Source organism: Crocodylus siamensis, chromosome 10 (genome assembly GCF_052110815.1).
Source record: "Crocodylus siamensis isolate JL-2025a chromosome 10, ASM5211081v1, whole genome shotgun sequence".
In the NCBI taxonomy this organism is placed as follows: Eukaryota; Metazoa; Chordata; order Crocodylia; family Crocodylidae; genus Crocodylus; species Crocodylus siamensis.
Window position 1 is genome coordinate 5,842,592 of NC_143404.1, and position 21,445 is coordinate 5,864,036.

At 49.1% G+C, this 21,445-nt stretch overlaps 1 protein-coding gene across 2 annotated transcripts; it reads left to right on the plus strand.

Moving 5' to 3' along the window:
* Positions 1-244: 244 nt before the first annotated feature.
* On the plus strand, positions 245-11,449 carry LOC149856161 (uncharacterized). 2 transcript variants are annotated; one of them, XM_090020639.1, is made up of 2 exons: positions 245-429; positions 7,449-11,449. In XM_090020639.1, exon 2 carries the CDS (start codon positions 7,451-7,453, stop codon positions 8,447-8,449), a length of 999 nt encoding a protein of 332 aa, XP_089876765.1. In that variant the 5' UTR covers positions 245-429; positions 7,449-7,450; the 3' UTR covers positions 8,450-11,449. The 2 variants fall into 2 exon arrangements, with proteins under 2 accessions (XP_089876765.1, XP_089876764.1); XM_090020638.1 differs by lacking the exon at positions 245-429 and adding an exon at positions 5,291-5,423.
* Positions 11,450-21,445: the final 9,996 nt, after the last annotated feature.

Here is a 21,445-nt window from a genome sequence, read left to right on the forward strand (position 1 = left end):
CGTTTCCCCCTGTCCCCAGCTCAATCAGAGCCAGAGGCAGCTCCCCCCCCCCGTCATTTGGGGGGGAAGCTGGTTTCTGCTCAAAGCAGAGGAACAAAAACTGGACGCATGCACAACCGCGCACGGAAACACTCGCAGGCTCAGTTAAGCTATGCAGGGCTAACGGCTGGCCGGGAAGTCCGCGGTCCAGGCACTGGGCCCGTTGCTGTTTTCCTTTACTGCTAATCCCATTTGGTTACGGTTTTCCACGCACACAGGAATGCTGATTCATTGCATTCAGTCTGACGGGTATAAATACAGAAGTGCAAGGGGGGGTTCACCAGCTTTCTTCAAAAAGGCACGAGAGAAACATCAGACGCTTTCAAGAAGACGCAAAAGAAACGTTCAGAGGTTCACCCGCTCAGCAAGGCAGAGAGGGCTGTGGCGGAGGTAAGGTACAGAAGAGCGTTTCCATAAAGGTGATTAGGGAAATATCTTTTCCTAGCAACGTTTCAGTCAACAAAAGAGAAGGGAAAGATAGAGAATATCAGTGGTCTATACTGGGGTTACATACCTCTTTCCATGTTCCTGGATTTGAATGCAATTTTATGACCACTGAATCAGAGTTTTGTAATAAATAACATACCGTGCTTCAAGATATTTAAGAAGCAATAGTTATTTTTAGAGTATTAAAGCTCTACCAGGGAGAGGGAGGGGAGCATGGCAACGGCAAAGACTCCACAAATTGATGTAGTACAATACTGTTTAGAGGCCTGGTACCCGATTCCTACAAGCGCTCTCTGTTTGGAGAGCAGTCGCACCGAAAGCAATGGGCCTGCTCACACAACAAGCTGCTGAATCGGGCAGAGAAATGGGATTTACAGGGAAAGCCTGAAATAACTAGGATTATTTAATCTGGAGACAAAAAGGGTGAGGTGGGTTGATAACCACCCTTCGGGTATTTGAAATCCGTTGCGGAGAGGACAGGGATATTACACTGTCTGTGCCTGCAGAGGACAGGATAAGGAGCAATGGTCTTAAATTGCAGCAAGGGAAATGTAGAGGGGATTATTAGAAAGCACTCTCATTGCGGGGTGGGGTGGGGAAATGTCATTAGCCATGTTCGTCTGAAGTCAGGTAGGAGGCAGAGGGTACGTCTACATGAGATGCTAACTACAGAGTAGCTTAATAACACTGCGCAGTAGCGTGCAGCGCAGGAACGGTGCCAATACGCTCCTGAGCAGTAGCATCAGGCTACTGCGCAATACGTGTCACTAAAAACCCGTGCGCTGGCGTTACCGCACATTCATTTAGTACTTGGCTAACCACGGACTAAGCTTAATGTGCGGTAACTACAGCACGTTAATGAACGTGGAGAGGTGCCCAGAATGAAGCTGCAGTTGCTTATGAAAGATTATGCATCTCTGATTCAGTTAGTCTAGCGGTCTCCAAACTTTAAGTAGGAGAGCGCCTTTGGCATTTAAAAGCAACCCAAAAGCTCCATGCACTGCCATCACCCCCCCCCCCCCCCCCCAGCAGGTAAGTCTGTGGGGAGGGAAGTGGGGGGCAGATCAAGAAAAAATTATTTGGGGGTGCGCCTCCCCAACAGGTAAGTCCCACCTGTCTGGGCCCCACTCAACTTACCCCTGCGCCTGCCTCTGCGGCACTGTCCCTCATTGCGGGGGCCTCGATCCAGCCCTTGCCCCTTCCCTCCCCCACGGACTGACCTGCTGGGCCGGGGCACATGCATGCACGCGGGCACTCAGCTCCCACCCCAGCCTCGGGTCGACTCCAAGAGGCTCCGAGATCTCCCGGTGGATCGAGATCCACTGGTTGGTGATGCATTAGTCTGTAAGGCGTAACTTTGCATTGAGGGTGGTTGAGGGGCCGCTGGGAAACGGAGTCCGGGCTTTGCCCACCCCTGGTTGAGACTAACCTTTGAAGATTGAATCATTTCAGCCTCAGGATTTGTGACTGTCTGTACTGAGCCCCGAGGTCCCCTCCAGCCCTACACTTCTGATCCTGAGAAGGGGTCCTGAAAAGCAGTGGGGGCAGCAGCAAGAGTTTGACAAACCATATCTATTAGCGGGAAACTGTCTAGAATTGATTGTCCAGAAATGCTCTTCTGACTCCTCACCTGGAGATCCAATTCCAGAATACACTCATGTATTTAGGAGGAGACAATTCGGAAATAGATGATATCGAATTGCTAGTCCAGTCAACAGGGCCTAAGACAAAGACTCATTCTCCAAATGCCCTTGCCTTCCAGATCTAGCGTCCTCTGTCAACCTTTCAAAATAAAACTTACATAATTTATATATCAATATATTTCATCCATATAGCACATGTAAGGAGTTGCTTTTTTCTCCCTCTGATTTAAGAAATAAGTCCTCTGTCTGTATAGGTGGTGGAAAACAAAAGCACATTTAAGATCTATGCCAGATGCTGTTTTCCCCTCAAATATTTCTGCTTTATCTAACAGATGTTATGTCAAAAACATTATGCTAATCACAGCCTGCCTTCAATGGTGAACAGCGTTTTGACACAAGGTGAAAAGAGCAGGAATAAAGCTAGTAAAAGCTTGCTTAAAATCTGATATGGTTTAACTTTGCTCTCCTGCATCCACTGCCACTCAGGACAGTCTCATGGACGTCACTGGGACTTGCACGTGTGCACAAGGGCTTTTCTGCTGTGTGGGGCCCACACAGATTACTACCCATCATTTCACTCCTGGGGGGAAGGCCAAATGAATCCTGGCTACTGGTAGTAATCGGGCATGGACACACACCTACATCTGGAGCCGTTTCAGAGGGGAATGTTTCCAAGGGGCAGTTGTGGTTATGTCCTAATCGGTATGATGGGACAAGCGGGGAAGGAAATGCATCGTTCCTAGTTTGTCCGCACCAAACAACTAGAAGTACCAGATGCTGCCCTTTTGAAGCGGCTCCAGATAGATGTATGTGTGCCTCCACCGATAAGAGGAAGGGAAAGTTTGCGGAGGAATTGCATGGCAGCCCTGTTTGAAGAGGCACCATACGAGGAAGAATAGACAAGGAGCCCTGGATTCACATCAGCCACATTTCTTCATCAGCCACCAGCCCACGGCTGTATGTAAGTACGGCAAGTTCACTGGCACAGTCAGTGCAGAGGGGCTAATTCATCCGTACCTTTTCACTCATCTGCGCTTCATGGGACTATGAAGATGAGGCAAGAGCTTTTGAGTGACGATTTACAAAGCTAGCTGCTCTCTGCGGCAGATATTGTCTGCTTTGAAAAGATCATTTGCAGGTTTAGTGAGACACAAGATGGGTTTAGGGCCATCTGCTTGGACTTCGGTCCTCCCCGAATAACAATACAAAAGTTCAGAAGAAGAAACTCCTGCAGAAATGAAGCTTGGCATGAATGCTACTCCTCACGGCATCCAAAGCAAATCTGAAGCCTCCCCGCTGGCGGTCTACTCCACTATCTACAGAACGACGCCAGCATTTGTCTCCTGCAAGCAGAAGGAAAGTGAAGTTTGCCGCTTAGTGTTCGTTTTAGATAATACGAACCCGGGGTCATATAAATGCACTTGTAGTTCTCCTCTATCCAATCCTCAGACACAGCAGTTCAGACACGAGCCTCAAGATCCTCCTCCAAGTGGAGACACTAGCTCCCCCGAGTGCATATTTGCTTAATATAGTGAGGGACAGGGACCCTGTTTTTCTCCCATCAAAAAAAAAAAAGTCCCCAATTTTCAGATTTTAGAAAAACAAACCCCCAAATCCACATTTTTCCATGATTAAAATGAAACACCACCAATATATAGATGTACGCATTAGTGGTGTTTCAATCAATACATTATAGGTTCATAGTCAGTAGGGTCGGAAGGGACCTGAGCAGATCATCGAGTCCGACCCCCTGCCATGGCAGGAAAGAGCACTGGGGTCAAACAACCCCGGCAAGGTGTCTATCTAGCCTCCTTTTGAAGACTAATTAGTGGCGTTTCATTTTAATCATGGAAAAAAATAAAATGTGGATTTTGAGTTACTTTTTTAAATCCCAAAATTGGGGATTTTTTTTTTTTATTTTAAATCAGAGAAAACCAGGATCCCTGGCGATGGAGAACAGACTAAAAGGATGGCTCTGTCTCTTGCTGAGCGTGTCGGCACGCTGTTCAACACACGTTCTGTGGCATTTCCAGACTGGGTTTCTTGTCTGCTAAAACAGTATTTTCTTGCCCTCCCTGCTTGCGCTTGCCCCTCCCAGAGTGCAGAAGATGTTTGCTAATTTGGGGGCTGGAAACCTCCCCGCGTGGTTTGACCCCACTGAGCATCACCATGACGGTGCTGAGGTTTCCGGTAAAATGAGCTCTTCTTTCCAGTGCGCGGGGAGGGCTCTGGGCACTTGGCAGGGCCTGGACTTCTCCAGACAACAGCGTAGCGAGTGGCGCTAGTCTTGGAGTCAAAGGCCGTGCGACATAAATGGCACGAGAGGTGCTGTGCTGGGGCAGGTCTCAGGAAAGTGCGTGTTACGGGTCTGAGACGGCGCGTGGGTGCTTTACTTCATGCTACAGCAACCTGCGGAGGTTTCCCCTGGTTCAGTCCCCGCTGCGCCTGCCGCCAGCACGGCCGGCCCGTTCAGATCCCAGTTGCCAGCAGCTCTCTGGATGCCTCGCCCCGCGAGTTACTCGCTGACGTGAAGATGGGGATCACATCTTAAAAGCTGCGATGGAAGTAACCGCGAAGTGCCTGCCGGCACCCTGGAGTCCCCGACGGGGGGACAACCAAAGGAGGGCTGACAACCGCCTCGACGTCCCCGGTGCCTGTACAGCCGCGAGGAGCCCCGGGGCCTCTCTCTAGCAGATGTGCCCTTGAGGGGCCCGAGGTTGCCAGCATCAATCAGTGCAGCCTCCAGGCTCTGGAAGTACCCCGGGGCGATGCCGCCTGGCCCTGGCAGCCAGGAAGCGTAACTCCTTCCCCTGCATTTCCTACCCCGAGAATCAAACCAACCTCCTGCGAACGCGCGGAGGAATTCGATACGGCGCACATCTGGCCGCACCCCGGCTGTGGCTCGGGGACGTGGACGTGGCACCGCATTTCCACTTTGCCCTTGGAAAAATGTCAACACGTCAGCCCGTTCCCAAAGCCGGAGCGATGTGCTGTAGGGGCTGCTCTGCCGGTAATGCAATTGTCCTGCCTCGCTGACTCTGTTCTGTCCTTTCAGAGACACGGGGCATTTATCAAATTAGGATTTGCAGGAAGGGGAAGGGATCCAGCAGGCTATATTTAGCAGCAGCAACAACAAAAAAAAAAAGCAGCAGAATCAGCTGACTGGAAGCAGTAAGCCTGATGCACGGTCTAGTGTTAGACAGCTCGTCTTCTCTCCGGGAAGCGAGGAGGGTGCAGGACTCGGGAACTGCGGAGTAGAAACACGCCCGGCTCCGAGAGGAGAGAGACGTTCAGGTAAGGAAAAGGAGGGTGCTTTAAAAGCTGGAAGTTGTGCCTTGTGCTGGAGGCTGCTGAAATGGGATCCTAAGGGTGAGAGCTGCTGAAACTTCGAGCATCTCCAACACAGGAGAAAGCAGAGACCTGCAGGGAGACAGCCCAGGTCCTGCTGTAGCCGGGACCAGCCCAAACCAGTAGATACAAGGTCATGTGCTAGCACTCGGCCGTGCAGCTCTCTAGCCCTGCAGTGCTGATGTGACTGTGACAGCCGTTTAGCCAGATCAGGTGAAATCCTTGCAAATAGGCAAGGGAGGAGAGGGAGGAAGACCCAGACAGGGGTGTTATTGCAAACGTGCCCCTCGACGGACGGAGCGGGCATGTGAGTAACACCAAGTAAAAAAAGGGGCATTGCCGGGGCCTGGCACTTATAGATCCAAACCATTTCTCCCAATGGGAAAGACTCCAACGGGAGCAACACGAGAACTTGATTTCTCACCTAAAGGCATCGAAGAATGAGGAATGAAAACAGAAAGCCTTCTCAGCGTGCTGCACAGACAAAAGTTACATTGGCAAGGTCCAGACGGGGCTGATGTTTCTAGCTGTCTGAAATGAAACCTGTAATAGAGCCAGCAACAGAGCAGAAAGCATGAGTATGCAGCAATTTCTACTCTGTATGCTGGAGAAGGGCACAGCCCCTGCATTTCAGATGTGGTCTGTGCCTTGCTGCAGAGGGTTTCTGAAGCTGGAATTGATTTCCAGTAATAAAAGGAAGAAGAAAAAGCCCACAACACTCATGCACATAAATAGCTATTTCCACACGTATGCATTTAGAAAGCACAATGGAGCAGTGCAATTTTGACTAAGTAGTCACATAAAAATCTGGAAGTCAAAAACTGGATCTGGGTTATATGAGCATTTTTGCAAGCAAATGCTTAAGCCAAGAGTTACCCCAGAAACAGTACTTTAGGAACTGAAACCACTTCAGGGTGGGATGCTAGTTAATAAATGAGGTAGGCCACATTTGCATTGGCTTTGTTAGGAGTAGAATAAGAGTCTTGACTTTGCAGGAACTAAGATCACTCAGCTTGGGATGGTCTTGAATTTCTTGCCCTTGAGCCGACGTAACTACTGGTGCACAGCCGGCAGCACTGATGAAAAGGGGTGGGTTTTTGAACCACCATTTTTTTGTCATTTCTGGGGGGGAACAGACCAAGTGTAATATCACTGCCCTGTGCAATACTTCACTTCGTGGAGAACCAGCTCCTATCCGTGAACAAAGATGGACTCCACTAACTGGGCCCCAATCCTATAGTCCCCCATACGTCCCCCCAGGCAAGACTCCCTGCCACACTGTGCAGATAAACGGGAGCGCCGTATCCGGTGCGGGGAGCAGGATTACCTGGAAGCTTCTTCTGATGCTCTTGTTCCTGTCGCCCAGGCAGCGGTATTTAGGGACATACCTAAATTGTGGCGAGACAAAGGGTTTTTCACAGCCTGCTTGGGGCGTGCAAAGCCAATGTCGTGGGTGTTTCGCGGCGGCCCTGCGCCTTGGGGCTGATTGGTGGAGAGCCCAGGGAGGAGGAGGGACTGCTTGGTCCCACTGGGGGCGGGGGCATTTTATTTTATTTTTTTGCTGATTTTTCAGATTTCACGGACCATCCCGGATTTCAGTGTTCCCACAAAACACACAAAACTGTGAATTAAGTAGGTCCCTATTATATTGAACCAGCAGGTGCATGTAGGGCTGGGCTGTCTGATTGTCAGGGGATGAGCTGCGTGATTCTCTTTACTGAATTGTTTTATCATTTGCCACGTGAATAATTAGCCATTTAGTATATTTTATTCATGACCTGTCAGGCCCCCCCCCACCCCCGATTAAAAAAATTTACCAGCTGTATTTTTAAAGGGTTCCCCTGTATGTTATTGCTTGCTTCTTCACTACAAAAAAAAGGAATAGGAAGAGGATTGTATTCATTTTACAGTTCCTGTATCAGAGAGTTTCTCATTTGCATGTGCCAATTATGTCTTGTACCTTTTTTGTAGCCATGGCGCCCCGGCTCAGACTGAATATTACAAAGCCTCTCCCAACCATATGTGAAACCCATGAGGAAATGCAGGAGGATTTAAGCAGCAATGCAAAAAGTTTGGGAAGCTTGTCTACCAACCCAGATCTGTGCTCCAGTGAAGATTACCTTCAATCCATCTGCCAGTTAGCAAGACCCACCTTCCCCGCGATACCCGAAAACCGCCCGAGGGTCCGAGACAAGACAACGCTTCAAGAAGACTGGCAGTGCCCGAAGCCTGCGGCGATGCCGAGAGCAATCCCCAAATGTAAACTGACCAACATCATCTCAAACGTCATGTCATTAGAAACAGTCCGTCTAGTCTGCGAAGAGGGAAAGCCGTACCCCTGCTCCAGGGATGATCCTCTAGAAAAGCTATATGCACAAGCAGGAAAACCTCATCATTATAAGGGTCCTGTCTCCAGTGAAAGCTTAAGCACAGACCACTCACAAACTGGCCCTTGTAATGCCAGCAGTGATGAAACCCATCTAGTCGACTCTCAAGATAAACCTACAAAGAAGCCAAATCTGCCCAGGATATTCAGTTTTCCGAGGCTTCCCTCCCCTGGGTCAGTCCAGAGAGGGGATCGCTTCCCAGAGCTGAAATCCCTGAAAAACCACGAGAGGTCAGCACCAGGAAGCGATCAGACTCGGAAAGAAAACTGCACCATGTTAATTAGCAGTAAGCGGATATGGCCACGGCCAACCAGAGAGAAATTTCCAGGAAACAAGATTCTGAGATGCTCTTTAAGGCGGCAATATAGCCTGTTCAAAACAGCAGACAGCGCTGAAAAAGTGGAGGTGGATTCTTCCAGCTACACCAAAAAAGCGACGGGAGAGGCTCTTGGTAAGCAGAGACACCTGGAATGCTTTCACGTAGCTAAAAAAGCCCTGATCCATAACTGGATCTCCGAGTGCAAATGTGCCTGGAAAGAAGCAAAGGTTACAGCCTGCCTGCTTCCGGCCATTGCAGAAGTATGAGCGAGAAGGATGCTGAGCCGTAATCTTATTTGCAAGAAATGGTGGGCGCTGCTACTTGGAAATTCTCCCTACTGCTCGCATTCATTAAGCAGAGAAGAGGGCCGCAGAATAGGTTTGCAGAGGAAGCAGACACATTTGGACCCATTGCATCTCTCACAGATGAGCACAGAGGCGGTTCAGATACTCAGACCCTTTACTTTCCGAGGGGAGAGCGTAAGAAAGCAGCAAGTGACGGTGGGAGGCAGGAGTTTATAACAGCATCTTGCATCTGATCGGCGGCATCCACTGCTCGTGCCTGTCCTGCACCCAGAGAACGTAGCCAAAGGTGGATAACAGCCTTCCTGCCTGCATCGCGCTCCACTTATGATCACAGCTTCCACCACCCGGGAACGCCCTCCCTTCACGATAAGGCAACAAACCCCTCATTTATCAGCACTGCAGACACCGTCACAGACCGCTCAATGGCAACAACTTCAATGTTCGCTACTGGATTAGTGCGCTGCTTCATGTCGTAATTATCGAATGATGTTCCAAGACTGAATCTGTTGGCAGACAATTAGCAGCAATTTGCCTTCTTAAAGGGGTGTAGGCTGCAGCCGTGTTGGTCGAAGGACATAGGCAGACAAGGTTCTTTGGGTAAATCTTATTAGACCAACTCAAAGTTGAGTTGGTCTAATAAAAGATATCAGATTTGCCCTCTTAAAGAAATACAGCAGCAAACAAAAGTCTGTTTTGGTTTTTTTTTGCTTTACTGTGAAAGGAAACTCGTGAAGGATACTTGGGCAGTATGCAATATGCTCTCTCTGATGATGGAGTACAGATTTTGAAAAAGCCTGGTGTGTATCACAGCAACTGTGCTCTCTTTCCATTTGATGTCTTGTGGGTTAAATAGGTCTCCATGGAAATGCTCTAAAAATTAGAAGAAGCCTTTCATGAACACACTCCATTAGAGCGCGGTGTGGGAAGGGATTGGAGAACCAGGCGCTCATTGTGCCAGGCGTGTTAACATGGGCCTTGCATTGCTGTTAGAGTGCAGTGAAAATGCTCTGCTCTTTCAGTCTTAGTAGGGAGCCACATGAAACCCAGCAGCCCACATACTCTCACTCTTTTCATAGCGTTATATTACTCCGCATGCATGTATAAAGCTTTTCCACACCCACTGCTGGATACACCTGCATCACCTACAGAACACACCTGTAGCGTGTAAGAAGCCAAATAGGTCACAAATCAATACTGCAAATGCCATGGTACTGTAGGAGGTGCATTTCCAGGGACTGGAAACCGCAGGATCCTGGCTCTGAATGCAAGTCTGCCACTTATTTAGTGTAGTGCCTTAAGCAAGTCGCTTAATTTCTGTGCCTCAGTTTCCTAATCTGTACTGCACTACTAATAATACTGGCCTATATTTGCATGAAGCGCTGCAAGATTCGGGGAAGAAAGGCCTTGTGCAAGTGCATTATATCAGCAGGTTGTGTTTCTCCGTACACCAGCCCCTATCCTTGAAAACAAAGCAACTCAGCAGTTGTTCATGCCACATCTGCTAGGAGATGGACAGAGACAGCCTCAGTGAAGGAGGTTACAGCACGGGGGGTAAAAACAGGTGTCGGTTTATCCTGGGTCTGATTGTCCCATGCGGACAGTCATTTATACACCCGGCTTGAAGGGCAGTTAACGCGGACTAGGCCCCAGTTGTTCTCTCAGATACTTCACAGGTACTTGAAGTGGCACAACAGGCATGTACATCTGTAGGGTACTGGCATAAAAGTCTGTCCTGGGAGAAATAGGACCTCTGTTTTTAGCTTATAAGTGTCCACAGGGGGAGTGCGTGCAGAGGAGCTAGTGCACTGCAATATCACACCCTCTTGTTCTGTAATAACTCTCCTGTGTAGACAAACCCGGAGTCAATAATCTGGATTTCTGCTAAAACAGAGCACAGGCCTCTGCCCACCACTACGTTTTCCATGGCAGAAGCAGGAAAGCATTTGAAAAGCTCCTGAATGCTGACCAGAGATCAAGCCCCTGTCCTGCACGTGCATTTTCATTAAGGAAGTGTGAATCGACACAAATGTTTCACAGTGCCTTTGCTTCAAGCAATATTTTCAAGAGACATGTAGAAGCAGTTTATTTTAACCTGCCATTAATTACAACTGCTGATTGTAGAGCAATTTAGATGTATTAGTTGCATTGTGTAGATGAGGCTCTAAATGGATGTGTTGCAGCCTAATGACTCCTATAGAGGATTGCCAGGGCACTTAGTGACTTGGAGGTGGAAAACTTCCATAACAAAATCAATTGTAGATTTGCCATTTCAGCCGTCACAGACTGTAAATGAGAGGCAGGCTAATACAAATGCACCTCTCTTTACTCAAAGACAGGCATAACCCTCCCCACCTGGCAGAGAAGTGCAGGGCAGAGCTCTCATCGCTGGGTTATTAGGAGTGAATTGGTTGGCACCTGGGGAGTGATGGCAGCAGGCTGCTGGCTCTGCTTAGGAGGGAAACCTTTCTGGAAAGCTACGCTCGTGAAAAACGTGTAGAAACTTATTTCTGCAGAAAAACAAAACCGAAGTAGATTGGAGGAAGGGGGCAAGGTCTGATCCGTGTCTCGGTGCAGTGTATTAGTGGCACATCTTAGCCATATGGAAAGCCCACGATGGCCTCGGTGCCCACTGGAGCCCTGGGAGAGAGTTTGAGGAGGAGGGAAATATTGCATTGCTTTCCTGACCCGTGCAACAAGGACGAGGTACCGGAGGGCAGCCCGACTGTCCCGCTCTCTCTTTTGTGTCCTGCTCCCCTTCTGTATGTGCTAACCGTTTTCTTGAGGCACCATCTGGATGGAAAAGATACCGTGTCCTTTCTGTGTCATTCCCGTTCCCCCTCCCAGCTTTATTCTGTAATTACTCTTCAACTAAATATTTATGAGGCTGCAATGCCTAGCAAATCTGTTGTTGCTACTGCATGTATCATCAGTGCTTTGGAGAGCAGATGCAAATAAAAAACATCCAACCTAATTGTTTTACTTGTCGGTACAGTGCCTGCTATTTTCAATGCAAACGCTGCCAACATGGCAGTTAGGATGCATGACCCTACATGCAATATGGAGGCACAGCTCCGTTTTTGCTGGTGACTCCCTTTCGTGCGTGCCCATCTTTGAAAGGCTGAAGCAGCTCAGGTGCCCAGTTGTGCACTGCTCGACCATGTAGCAGTGCACAACTGCGTTCAGCTACTGGGCCCAGTTTCCTTCCTTTGGGGCAGGCTGGCTTTGGGGCCGTGGGAGGTGGAAAGCAGGGGCTGCTGTTGCTCAACAGGAATTGGCTGGTGAATGCAAGAGGTGGCATTAAGCAGCAGCCAGGTCTCTAGAGCCATAATGACAAGGGAGAAGAGGCTGCTTTTCATGGACTCAGCAGGGATCTCGAAGATGAGAACTCATCCACGGGGAAAACAAGTCAAAGAGCTGACCTAGCGAGACCCTGTCCTTGTAGCAGACGGAGCTGGGACTATAAAGGAGTTCACCAACTTGTAAGGGCAATTCAGGTTAGGGCTTGTGTAGACAGGAAGCTGGAAAGACGTGTGCCTCTGCCTAGAATAAGACAACCGTGGTAACAGTGCTGCGCTGCTTGCTTTCTATAAAGATGCGGCACAAAAGGAGGGCTGGGAGTTAGGAGACTTGAGGTCTATAGTGGACGTGGTCTATAATTCACCACGTGAACCTGTGACAAGAAGCCTTCCCCCGTAGGTACTGGGTCCTTTTGCAGAACGGGGGTTTTCAGAAGCCTAGTTTAGCTCAGACACAAACTCCCCCCAAGTCCCACTGCAGCGTCCAAGTGACTTCTAGGATCTGGCCCTCGGGCACGCCAGTGCTTAGCACTGCCACGCTGACTCGGGCACCTCGCCAGCAACAACCACAGCCCAGAGCTTGGCGTGCACGAAGGCAAAGGGAGGCGAGGAGACGAGAGAGGGAACATTAAAATGGCAGCGGAAAACGCAGGGGGCAGGTGCGAACCAGGAGGGGAAGAGTGGGAGAGGGTGAGGGTGCACAGAGAGCGAGACGTGAGAGGCGGTACCGTAACAGCACCGAGACACCCCAGGAGAGAGGCACTCGGTTTTGCTGACTTCAGTCAACCTCAAACCTTCTGCTCTTCGGCTCGGCCGCAATCGCTTTTGCAAAGCAAAAGCACCTAATCTTTGTGATCGGCTCCCTGCCCGTCTGAAGGCGAAGGCCGGTCAGGTAACGAAGTGCCCAACACCTTCCCTCGCCTCGCGGGTGAGCGACCAGGGCGCTCCAGCCAGAAAGCCCATCTCCATTTTAGAAACTATGTTTGAGCTACCTGAATGGCAGCTCTTGACCTAGGATAAAACCAGCTGGTTTTGTCCTGGGGGGAAATCCATCCCTTAACAGGCTGAGAGAGAGCCAGATGCCCCAAATCTGCAGGAATTGAATCTGGGCTTTTGGGGGGTAGGTCCATAGCCCAGGTCTGCAGACTCTCTCTCTCTAAGGCTTCCTCCCCCGCCCATTTGGTGGGACTCTTGAAAGCCCCTCTGGTCTGTGAGTCTGGCACTGCAAGCCCAGCCAGCACATCCCCTGGGTGTGGCGAGGCCTGCCTGCTGCTCTTGCCCGAGAGCAGCTCGAGCAAGCTAGAAAGGAGACGGCCGTTCCCACAGCAATCTGCTGTGCCTGCATTTGCCTCTTCCTCTCAGTCATTTCTTTTCCTAGCAACTTCCAGTTTGTCCCCCCGAGCTCCTAGGACTCACCTGCGTCCTCGCCTTGGTACACCAGCCCAGGGGACAGGAACCAGTCAGGCGCCTTGCCTGCAGATCAACCGCCCAGAGGCAGGTAACCGGTGCCCTCAGGCGCCCCTCCTCCGGCCTGCAGAGCAGCACACAGGTGAGGCGGCAACGACCATAAATCGCTGCACCTGAGCACGGTGCGACCTAGGTGAGGGAGCAAGGCAGGGGGAGCGGTGAGAGAGCAGCAGAGCAAGGTGTGCTGCATTCTCCAAGCTCAGAAATCGGAGCAGAAGATAGATGGACACAGAGCTAAAGATTAATCAGTTAGGGGCAGGTAATGTCCAGCAGAAGGCAGGAAAGGTTGCACATTAAACAGAGTTTTGGAAAGGGGAGCACAGCTAATTTACAATGAGAGCAGAGCAGTATTCGGCTGGCGAACCACGTAGCCCTGGAAGCGGCGGGTTAATTTCCAAAGGACCATTTGCTTTGGAAATTGCGAGAGAAAGCTCTTAGGAGAAGCGACTCTCAAAATGAGTAACAGTGTAATTGTGCCTAATTGCTGCCCTGATGCTTCTTCAGGACATAGATTTGTGATGAGCTACCAGTAGTCCAGATGGAGACTTGTGCTAAGTGGAGTAAAAAGAAGGTGAAATAGCTTTAGGGCAGGAAAAGAGGAGTTGGTGACTGGGCAGGATTTACTTGGCTTTAGTGAGTGAAAGCCCCAGCTGTGCTATTAGCAGCATGATTAAGGGCAAAGCCCTTTTGCAGTCTCCACTCAGTCGTGCACAGAACAGAGATCCAAGGGGAAAAATAGTGCAAGGAACACGGGCACAGAATAATGACACGTCTGACCTCCACATCCTCATGCGGACGGCACCGTGCAGGCGATGCCCGCGTCTTCCACGTGACCTTTCGGCTGCGTGCTTCTGAAAGGAGTGCATTGTTCTCCTGTGCCCCAAATCAAGAGCGTTATTAGTGACTGTCTTATCTTCTTTCCACAAATATTTCTGCCAGGGAACATTTTTTTTTTCTTCTCCTTGCAGACTCACTGAAAACAAACACAAAAAGGAAAGCAAATGGCCCGAGCTAATGTATCTGAAGAATCAAGCGAATCCCAAAGAACCTCGTTACTGCGCACCAAACCCCGCACGCAGCACCAGGGCCGGCTCCTTTGCCTGTCGCTCTCCAGGCTCTAGCGCAGGGCGAGAGCACTGCAATACCGGTTTCTTGGTGTCTTTGCGAAGCGCCAGTACTTTTCTCTGTCTGGAGCATGGCTTTTCAACTCCAGCATGAGATGGGGGTAGGAAGGTAATGGGTGGGGTGTAAATACACACGCCTTTGGCTCTGATATCCTTTCCAGAATGAATGCCTGCCAGATGCAGCTCTTTCCAGGGCCGTGACATGGGGCCATATCTCAGGAGGTGAAGGTGGACAATTTTTGGCATGCCCCCCAGCAGACCCAAACCCCGTGAGGTTAAAGGGGATCTGCCTGTCATTGGATCAGGTTCCTAACGGGCATCGTTAGAACACCCCCATCCATTTGAAACAATGGTTAGTTTCTTGGCTGGCTCATTAATTCATGTGTATTCGTGTTCTGTCGATCGTTTCCGGCAGGTTTTGTGAGTCTGCCCGGGCTACTGGAAAGACCATCTGCCTGCAGTAAGCACCACAGGAAGCTTAGCAAAGATGGGTGTTAACCACAAATGTCTGCTTGCATTACCCCTGTGGCTTACAGAAAATACTTGCTAGTTCTCCTCTCTGCGACAGAAAGCCTCTGCAGTCAGCAGCACTGTGAAGCAAAACCAGCAGCGGGAAGCCCCTGCTTCAGATTTGATAGGTGAGACATCAAGTAGAAAAGTCCCCAAGTTGATTGATACTTAAATCATTTTTCCCTTTGCCACAATCCCTTTAGAAAGAGAAGACTTTCTGGCACTTCTCAGGAGTGCTGCCCAACACCGCTCCTGTCCCTCCCTCGCGCCAGGTGTGTTACGTGGACCTACGCCGGCAGGCTGAGCGGAAACACTATCGCATCTTTCCTGCCGAGGTCCTGTTTCTTCACCTCAAAACAAGAGAGATTATCGATTCCAGGTTGCTAGCTGCTGACATGCTAGCGCTAATATTAATAACTTTGCTCAACACTTTTCTACGTTTCCCCGTCAGCCTGCGCTGTACAAGCAGGCCGCAATTAGCATTCAGTTGAATGCCTAGCAGCTACCCAGGTTGGGGGTCCTTTATGCTAGGTACTGGACCAATATATGGCATGTGATGGTCCCTGTCTTGAACCTTATGATCCAGGCAAGTCCTAGAGTAGGATTGGTAAGGGTGCTTAGAGCTAGCTTAAAGAAATGAATACGGGAAACCGAGTTCAAACCCTGCTCAGAGCACGTCTGCACCAAGCTAGTGCTTCACGTCAGTACTACACACGCTGACCGACCGTGCCGCCGTGGGCTGGTCCAGTAATGACAAGTCCCTTATAAACATATTCGTAAAAGGAGGCGCTGGTGTGTTCGGCTCGAGGGCAAGAAATGTGAGCAGCGGGCAACGGACTTGATTCTGAGACCAGCATCGACCCACTATTCCTCGCCCATCGTGGACCCCAAGTGAGGTGCTGCTTGGCAGTCTGAGCAGCTGACTGTGTCCCCTGATCCCCCAAATTACAGGTGCAAAACTGCAACCTGTGGCGACATGGGGAAGCTGGGCTGCACTCCCACCCATGAGCAAAAGATACTGGTGAACCTGCTGGGGGTTAGTCCTCTTGCTGCTGATCCTGGGTCTGATTTATCGCTGGTCTGCACTCTTTATGGGCATGACAGGGAGAGGAGCGCTGTCTTTCCTGCGCTTGTGGACCATACTAACCCTTATATAAAGGCACACTTCCCTGCATCGGTCTGGCTCCTGTGCATGGATGAACACGTCCTGACTCCCTGTGTCTTGTCTGAATGAGGCCACAGTAACGGGAAATAAAAAGCAGAAGGCTTAAGTCAGACAGAAAGAACTATTCCTGCCTGCTGTGCCGGGTCAGCTTATGCAATTCATCGCTGCAGAATGTCAGCAAGATAAAATGTAGTGGGATTCAAGGAGGGCTTAGACTGTTTTACAGTCGTGGACATTGGTGCCCTGCTAGCCAAGTCAAAGACATGCAAGGAAAATAAAGCTTCGTGTTTCCCCTGAAGGCTGAACTGGCTCTCTGCAGATGTCAGGCAGAAATTTCCTTCCCTTTGTTAATGGATGGAGCCAATGGCCAGCTGCTGTTTCTCCCTTTCTTCGGAAATATGAAACAAAGCTTGCTGCAGTGGGGACATTGAGGGTAGAAACAGATGTCACCGGACGTGGCGCGTGGGCGAACATGCCAAGCAAATGGACGTCCCTACCTTTTGTCTGCCACATCAGTGCTGTGACAAAAGACACTAATAATAACTCGTGTTGCTTTATGGCAGCTGATGTCTATTTGTTCTGTGGCGATAGAGCTTGGGGGATAGGATCCCGCACACGCTGGGTGGGATCGGGCCCCTCAAGTCCCTGGAGCACCTGCCTGGCTTTCCTCACTTACAGGGATGCCCCAGGCAGCTCCAGGGGCACATCTCCACAAGCAGGAAAAGCCCACGCAGGTCCCAGCATGGAGGCAGAGGGCCTAGGGACTCCTACTTGCCCGGCGCCTTCATACCGGGACCCGTGCTGACCCGTTTGTCACACAGAGGTGCAGGATGCATTCCCCTCGCCTGGGGACTCCCCGGTTCCCCATGCCTCCGCATGAAACACGGGTCAGCCCAGCACCTGACACGGGACAGCAAAGCACCGGGAAATCCCAAGGGAAGGGGAGCACATTGCCCCTTGTCCTGCATCAGGCAGGGGCCCTGATGAGCAACGCAGAGAGGTGTGTCGCCCACTAAAGCAGATCAGTTGTGGTGGGACGTGTCCCAGCACAGTGGATCCACTTTGGTTCAGCAGTGTCTGTTTTTACCCTGAGTTACAGCGGCCTGTGATGTCCCCTGCTGTGGTGAAACCCTGTGCCGTGCCACAGACACAGGAACAGGTCTTGAATCCCAGCTCCATGAAGCACCAGCCTGCCTCCGTGAACCTGAAGCGGGGGAATAGGGCGGTCTCAGTCAAAATGCTTAGTTTCAGCACAAGCGATAAACTGTGGGGGAAGAGACACTGCATAGCTGCTTCTGCAAAGTTTGAGAGGCCGGATAACACGGGCTCTCACCTTGACCAGATTTCCTGCCATGCTCCCGCTCGGGCTTAAATTTGGCACGGGGCTTTCCACCACTAACACTCGCCCTCCCCTCTGTCTGCGAATGGGCAAAGTTGGAGTTACTTAATAGCTGCAGCCAGCAAGCAACACGCTTGAATCAGCAAGAGGAAAGGGGAGTGAGCTGTGCTCACAACGGTTAGCGGCGTGGTGGTGCTGCCACCGCTGGCTGCGTAGTGGCGCGCTGCTGCCGTGGACAGAGTCTCGCTGTTGCTCTCTCTGGCTGCCAGACACTTTAAAAAAACATCGAATGCCCCCCAAATTTTTATTTGCAAAATCCTTCTCTCTTGGATTTCAAGACGGTGACCACGTCACCTGTTGCAAGGCAGGACGTGCTAGCAGGGGGATGCGAAAAGCTTTAGCTTCTTTCCACCGACAAGCTCTCTTCCCTTGCTCCAGTTAAAGTATTCATATTGACATTTGCTGACATTTCTCACTTGCAATTAGTGCTACGCACTCGATTTCCATCTCACTGGTACAAACGCGTTAAAACACTACACCATAACGTATCCAAGAGGATGAAACCTACCCTTAAACACAGCAACTCCGAGAGGCTTAATTCAACCTGCTGCCCTTTGACTGTTGAAACTATAACAGTGACCCTTGTTCAATATGGTCTAAATTCTTCCCGCCCAGGTGTGTTCATGGACCGTGGCCTATGTCCTTAGACCAACACGGTTACAACCTACACCTGTTCATGGACCGTGGGCATTATTTGCGCACTCATCTGCAAAACAAAATGACTGGATTGCAGGATTTAAAAATATAGACCTTTTTCCTTTCCCTCCCAGCAGCTCCTGTAAAAGCCATTTTTGCCTCCTGCTTCATATTAAAAGTTTGAGCCACACTGCATCTCGTAATATCCAATTTAATCTATTAGAGTATCAGTCAGAAAAGAGGATCCAGCAACTGTCTGAACCCTAAAGCCAAGAAAGTGGCACCGATTCTTAAGCAACTTAGGAAACTTGTGACTAAATGGGGGCTTGTGTCTCTTTTTATGATGGTCTTTTTAAAAAAGAAAATTGCTCATGCCTCCAACTGGAATGAATGGTATTAAAAGCCAGATGTCAGCTGTAAACTCTACGAGCAGAAGTTTCACCAGCAAAGCCAAAGGATTCAGGTCAGCAAGAACCAGCAAACTGTGGCTGCAGTTAACATTACACATGAGCGTGGTCAGACTGAGGCCAAGGAAGCCGTTCACACATGCACGTCTGCATGATCAGTGGTGTAAGTCGTGCTCTCAGCCTGGCCTTTCCAGGGCTTGACTGTGACACACTTGTGCTGCAATCAGACACGTTTGCAGTTTCTCTCTCTGCTGTCCTATCCCTGCGAATGGGCAAAGCATCCGTCTGGTACCTTCGTCAGAACTGCATTTATTTTTGAATAATTAAAGCATTTAAGATAAAGGAGAGTCTTTGGTAGGAAACCATGCTGTGGAGATTGCCTGAGCTGGGTGTTTGCTTTTCTCTTTCAGAAATCTCTGAAGTGAAGACAGCTGCTTCGAAAATGACACATTTCAAACGAAGCCCTTGAGTATAAGGCATTTTTCTTGAGATGCTCTTTTTAATCTATATTATATCCTGGTAAAATTGATATGAACCAATTCTGATATAAGCTACCTGCTTCTTCTCATGCTGGTCTTCAACTTCTCCTGTGCAGTTTGTATTATACGTGCATTTTGTGGTGAACGCCTGATGAACCTGAAGCTCATACTAAATCCAGCTAAATACTACACATTGCAATGTGAGATGCAAGCATTCATTGTAAATAAAAGGGATTTGTAAAAACCATCATCTCCCTTTTTTAAATAATTACAGCTTTTGTATATTGTATGTACACACACACACACGTGAACACCTGTATTACAGGGACACCAAAATAATCTTTCCTGAGATGATTTGGTGGCCTAGGTGGTGTGTTGCATGGGAGAACAGATGTAATCTACCTGCTCCCAATCTAACACCGATCATTACTTGAGCACTGAATCAGTAAAGCATTTAAGCACATTTAAATCTCACTGGCTTCAACATGGGGATTCAAATAAACAGAGCTCTAAACTCATGGACATTTGGCTGACCACAGCTAATCAATCTAGCGGACAGCTCAAGAGCAGGGGTGATGCGATTTATGTCAACTCCTCTTTACAGAACTCAGTTACAAGGTGGCAGAGGGGAAAACACAGAGCTGCTCAAAACCTGGAATTGCCCGTTCCACCAGCAATTTTGACACTTTGGAAACAGAAATGAAGAAGCATTTTCAAAACGATCTGTGCAGCCACTTCCAAAATGTCATGTCATTAACATTTGCAGTTTCCTTTCAAAGCAAAGTTTACGTTTTAAAGCTGACGTTGTCTGTCGGTTCACATGGCAGAAATGCTGGTGCACCATGAACCGTCAAGTCTCGTCATGAAGACAGGCCACGTGATGGACCGACAGGTCACCCACAAGACTAGTCAAGTGCATACTCAGTATTGCCAGCTCTCAGGATTGTTTGGTGTTGTTCTTAAAGTCTGTGCTTGGGGAATGTGGAAAACTTTGGGATTTTTTTATATATGTTTATATTTACATACATATCTACAAGCAAGAGCAAAGTTTTTCACGTTCCCGAAACACAGACTTTAAGAACACCAAAAACCACGAGAGTTGGCAATACTGATATTTCTACTCAGTTGCATTGTTTAAACCACAAAGGGCAGCTGTTCTCCGCGCTACTAGAAACATTTTATCTTATTTTCTAGGTCTAAGCATCTCCTGTTCGAGATACCGACGCTTTACAAATAAATAACAATATGCCCAGAGCCTCTGGGCAGTTAGGTGCCTAGCCCGCCCCGAGGGGAATGACTTGCCAACATCCTTTTGAGGATCTGAGTTACCAGATAGAGGTGAAGCCACATTTACTATCCTAGAAAAATGGTTGCAAGCAAATATAATATGGAATGATTGCAGGAAGAACGCAAAAAAAAAAGCAGCTTTTCAATACATAATGCACTGCACTGCTTCTCCCCGGAGGGGGAGGATGAAAGAACAAACAACACATGGCAGAGTTTAATCAGGCTGCTTAATGCACTACTCGACGGTGCTCAGCTGAGACTAGTAGTCTGCACCCTACTCCCGTTACTGCTTTTACTCCTGTTGGACACTCGGCAATCCCAGCCTCTGTGTTTTATCCCCCCACTCCTTTGATGCCCTGCCTCTGAGGCTGAAGGGTTTGCCGGCATCATAAGGAGGTCTAATGGCCTGAGCCAGCATCTTCAGAAGTGCAACTTAAGATTTCTTCATCAGGTCATAGCCTCGTGGCCTCAGTTTTCCTCCCTGTAAAATGGAAGCAACTCTCTCTTAGGGTAGTTTATGGATTCTGATAAAATCTGCAGCATCTCTTCAAATCAAAGTTCCCTACAGAGCAATGTAACCATTAGTGCTAATAGGCAACACTCAGCAAACTAAAAGCCACTGAAGTGGTTGCACTAGCATGCAATGATCTATGTAGCATGCAAGCATTTGCACATTGCAGCACTGTCTTTATGGCTCATACTCTTCTTACCAGGGTTGAGTGTGGGGGGTGTTTTTGGTTTTTTTTACCCCTTTGACTATTTCTGATAACACATGACTAATAGGAACGTAATAACCACCAGTCTGTGCAAACTTACTGAAAATGTTGTAATGAGAAACTAAACCCCCCTCACCCTTCTCCCAAAGGCAGCAAGTTCACACGGTTCAATCACAAGTACACACTGAAGATTGCCAGCTGGCTGCAAAATACAACTATAGGCCTTTAAAGGGAACTTAAGTGCCGAACTCCAAAGCTGAAATCCTGAAAACCCCTTTTGGAGCCCATTTTGCAGTGCCTGAGACATCCCTGTAACTAGCTGTTATTTACCTTTTTCCCTTTGGCAGTTATTTCTAGTTCAGTACTAAGAGCTGGTTTGGTGCGAGCTCTCTCTTATAACGTTATAACGCCAGGGAGAAAGTCAAGTTTGTAGCTCCTTCCATGCCCACTCGTAAAACCAATGGGTTCTCT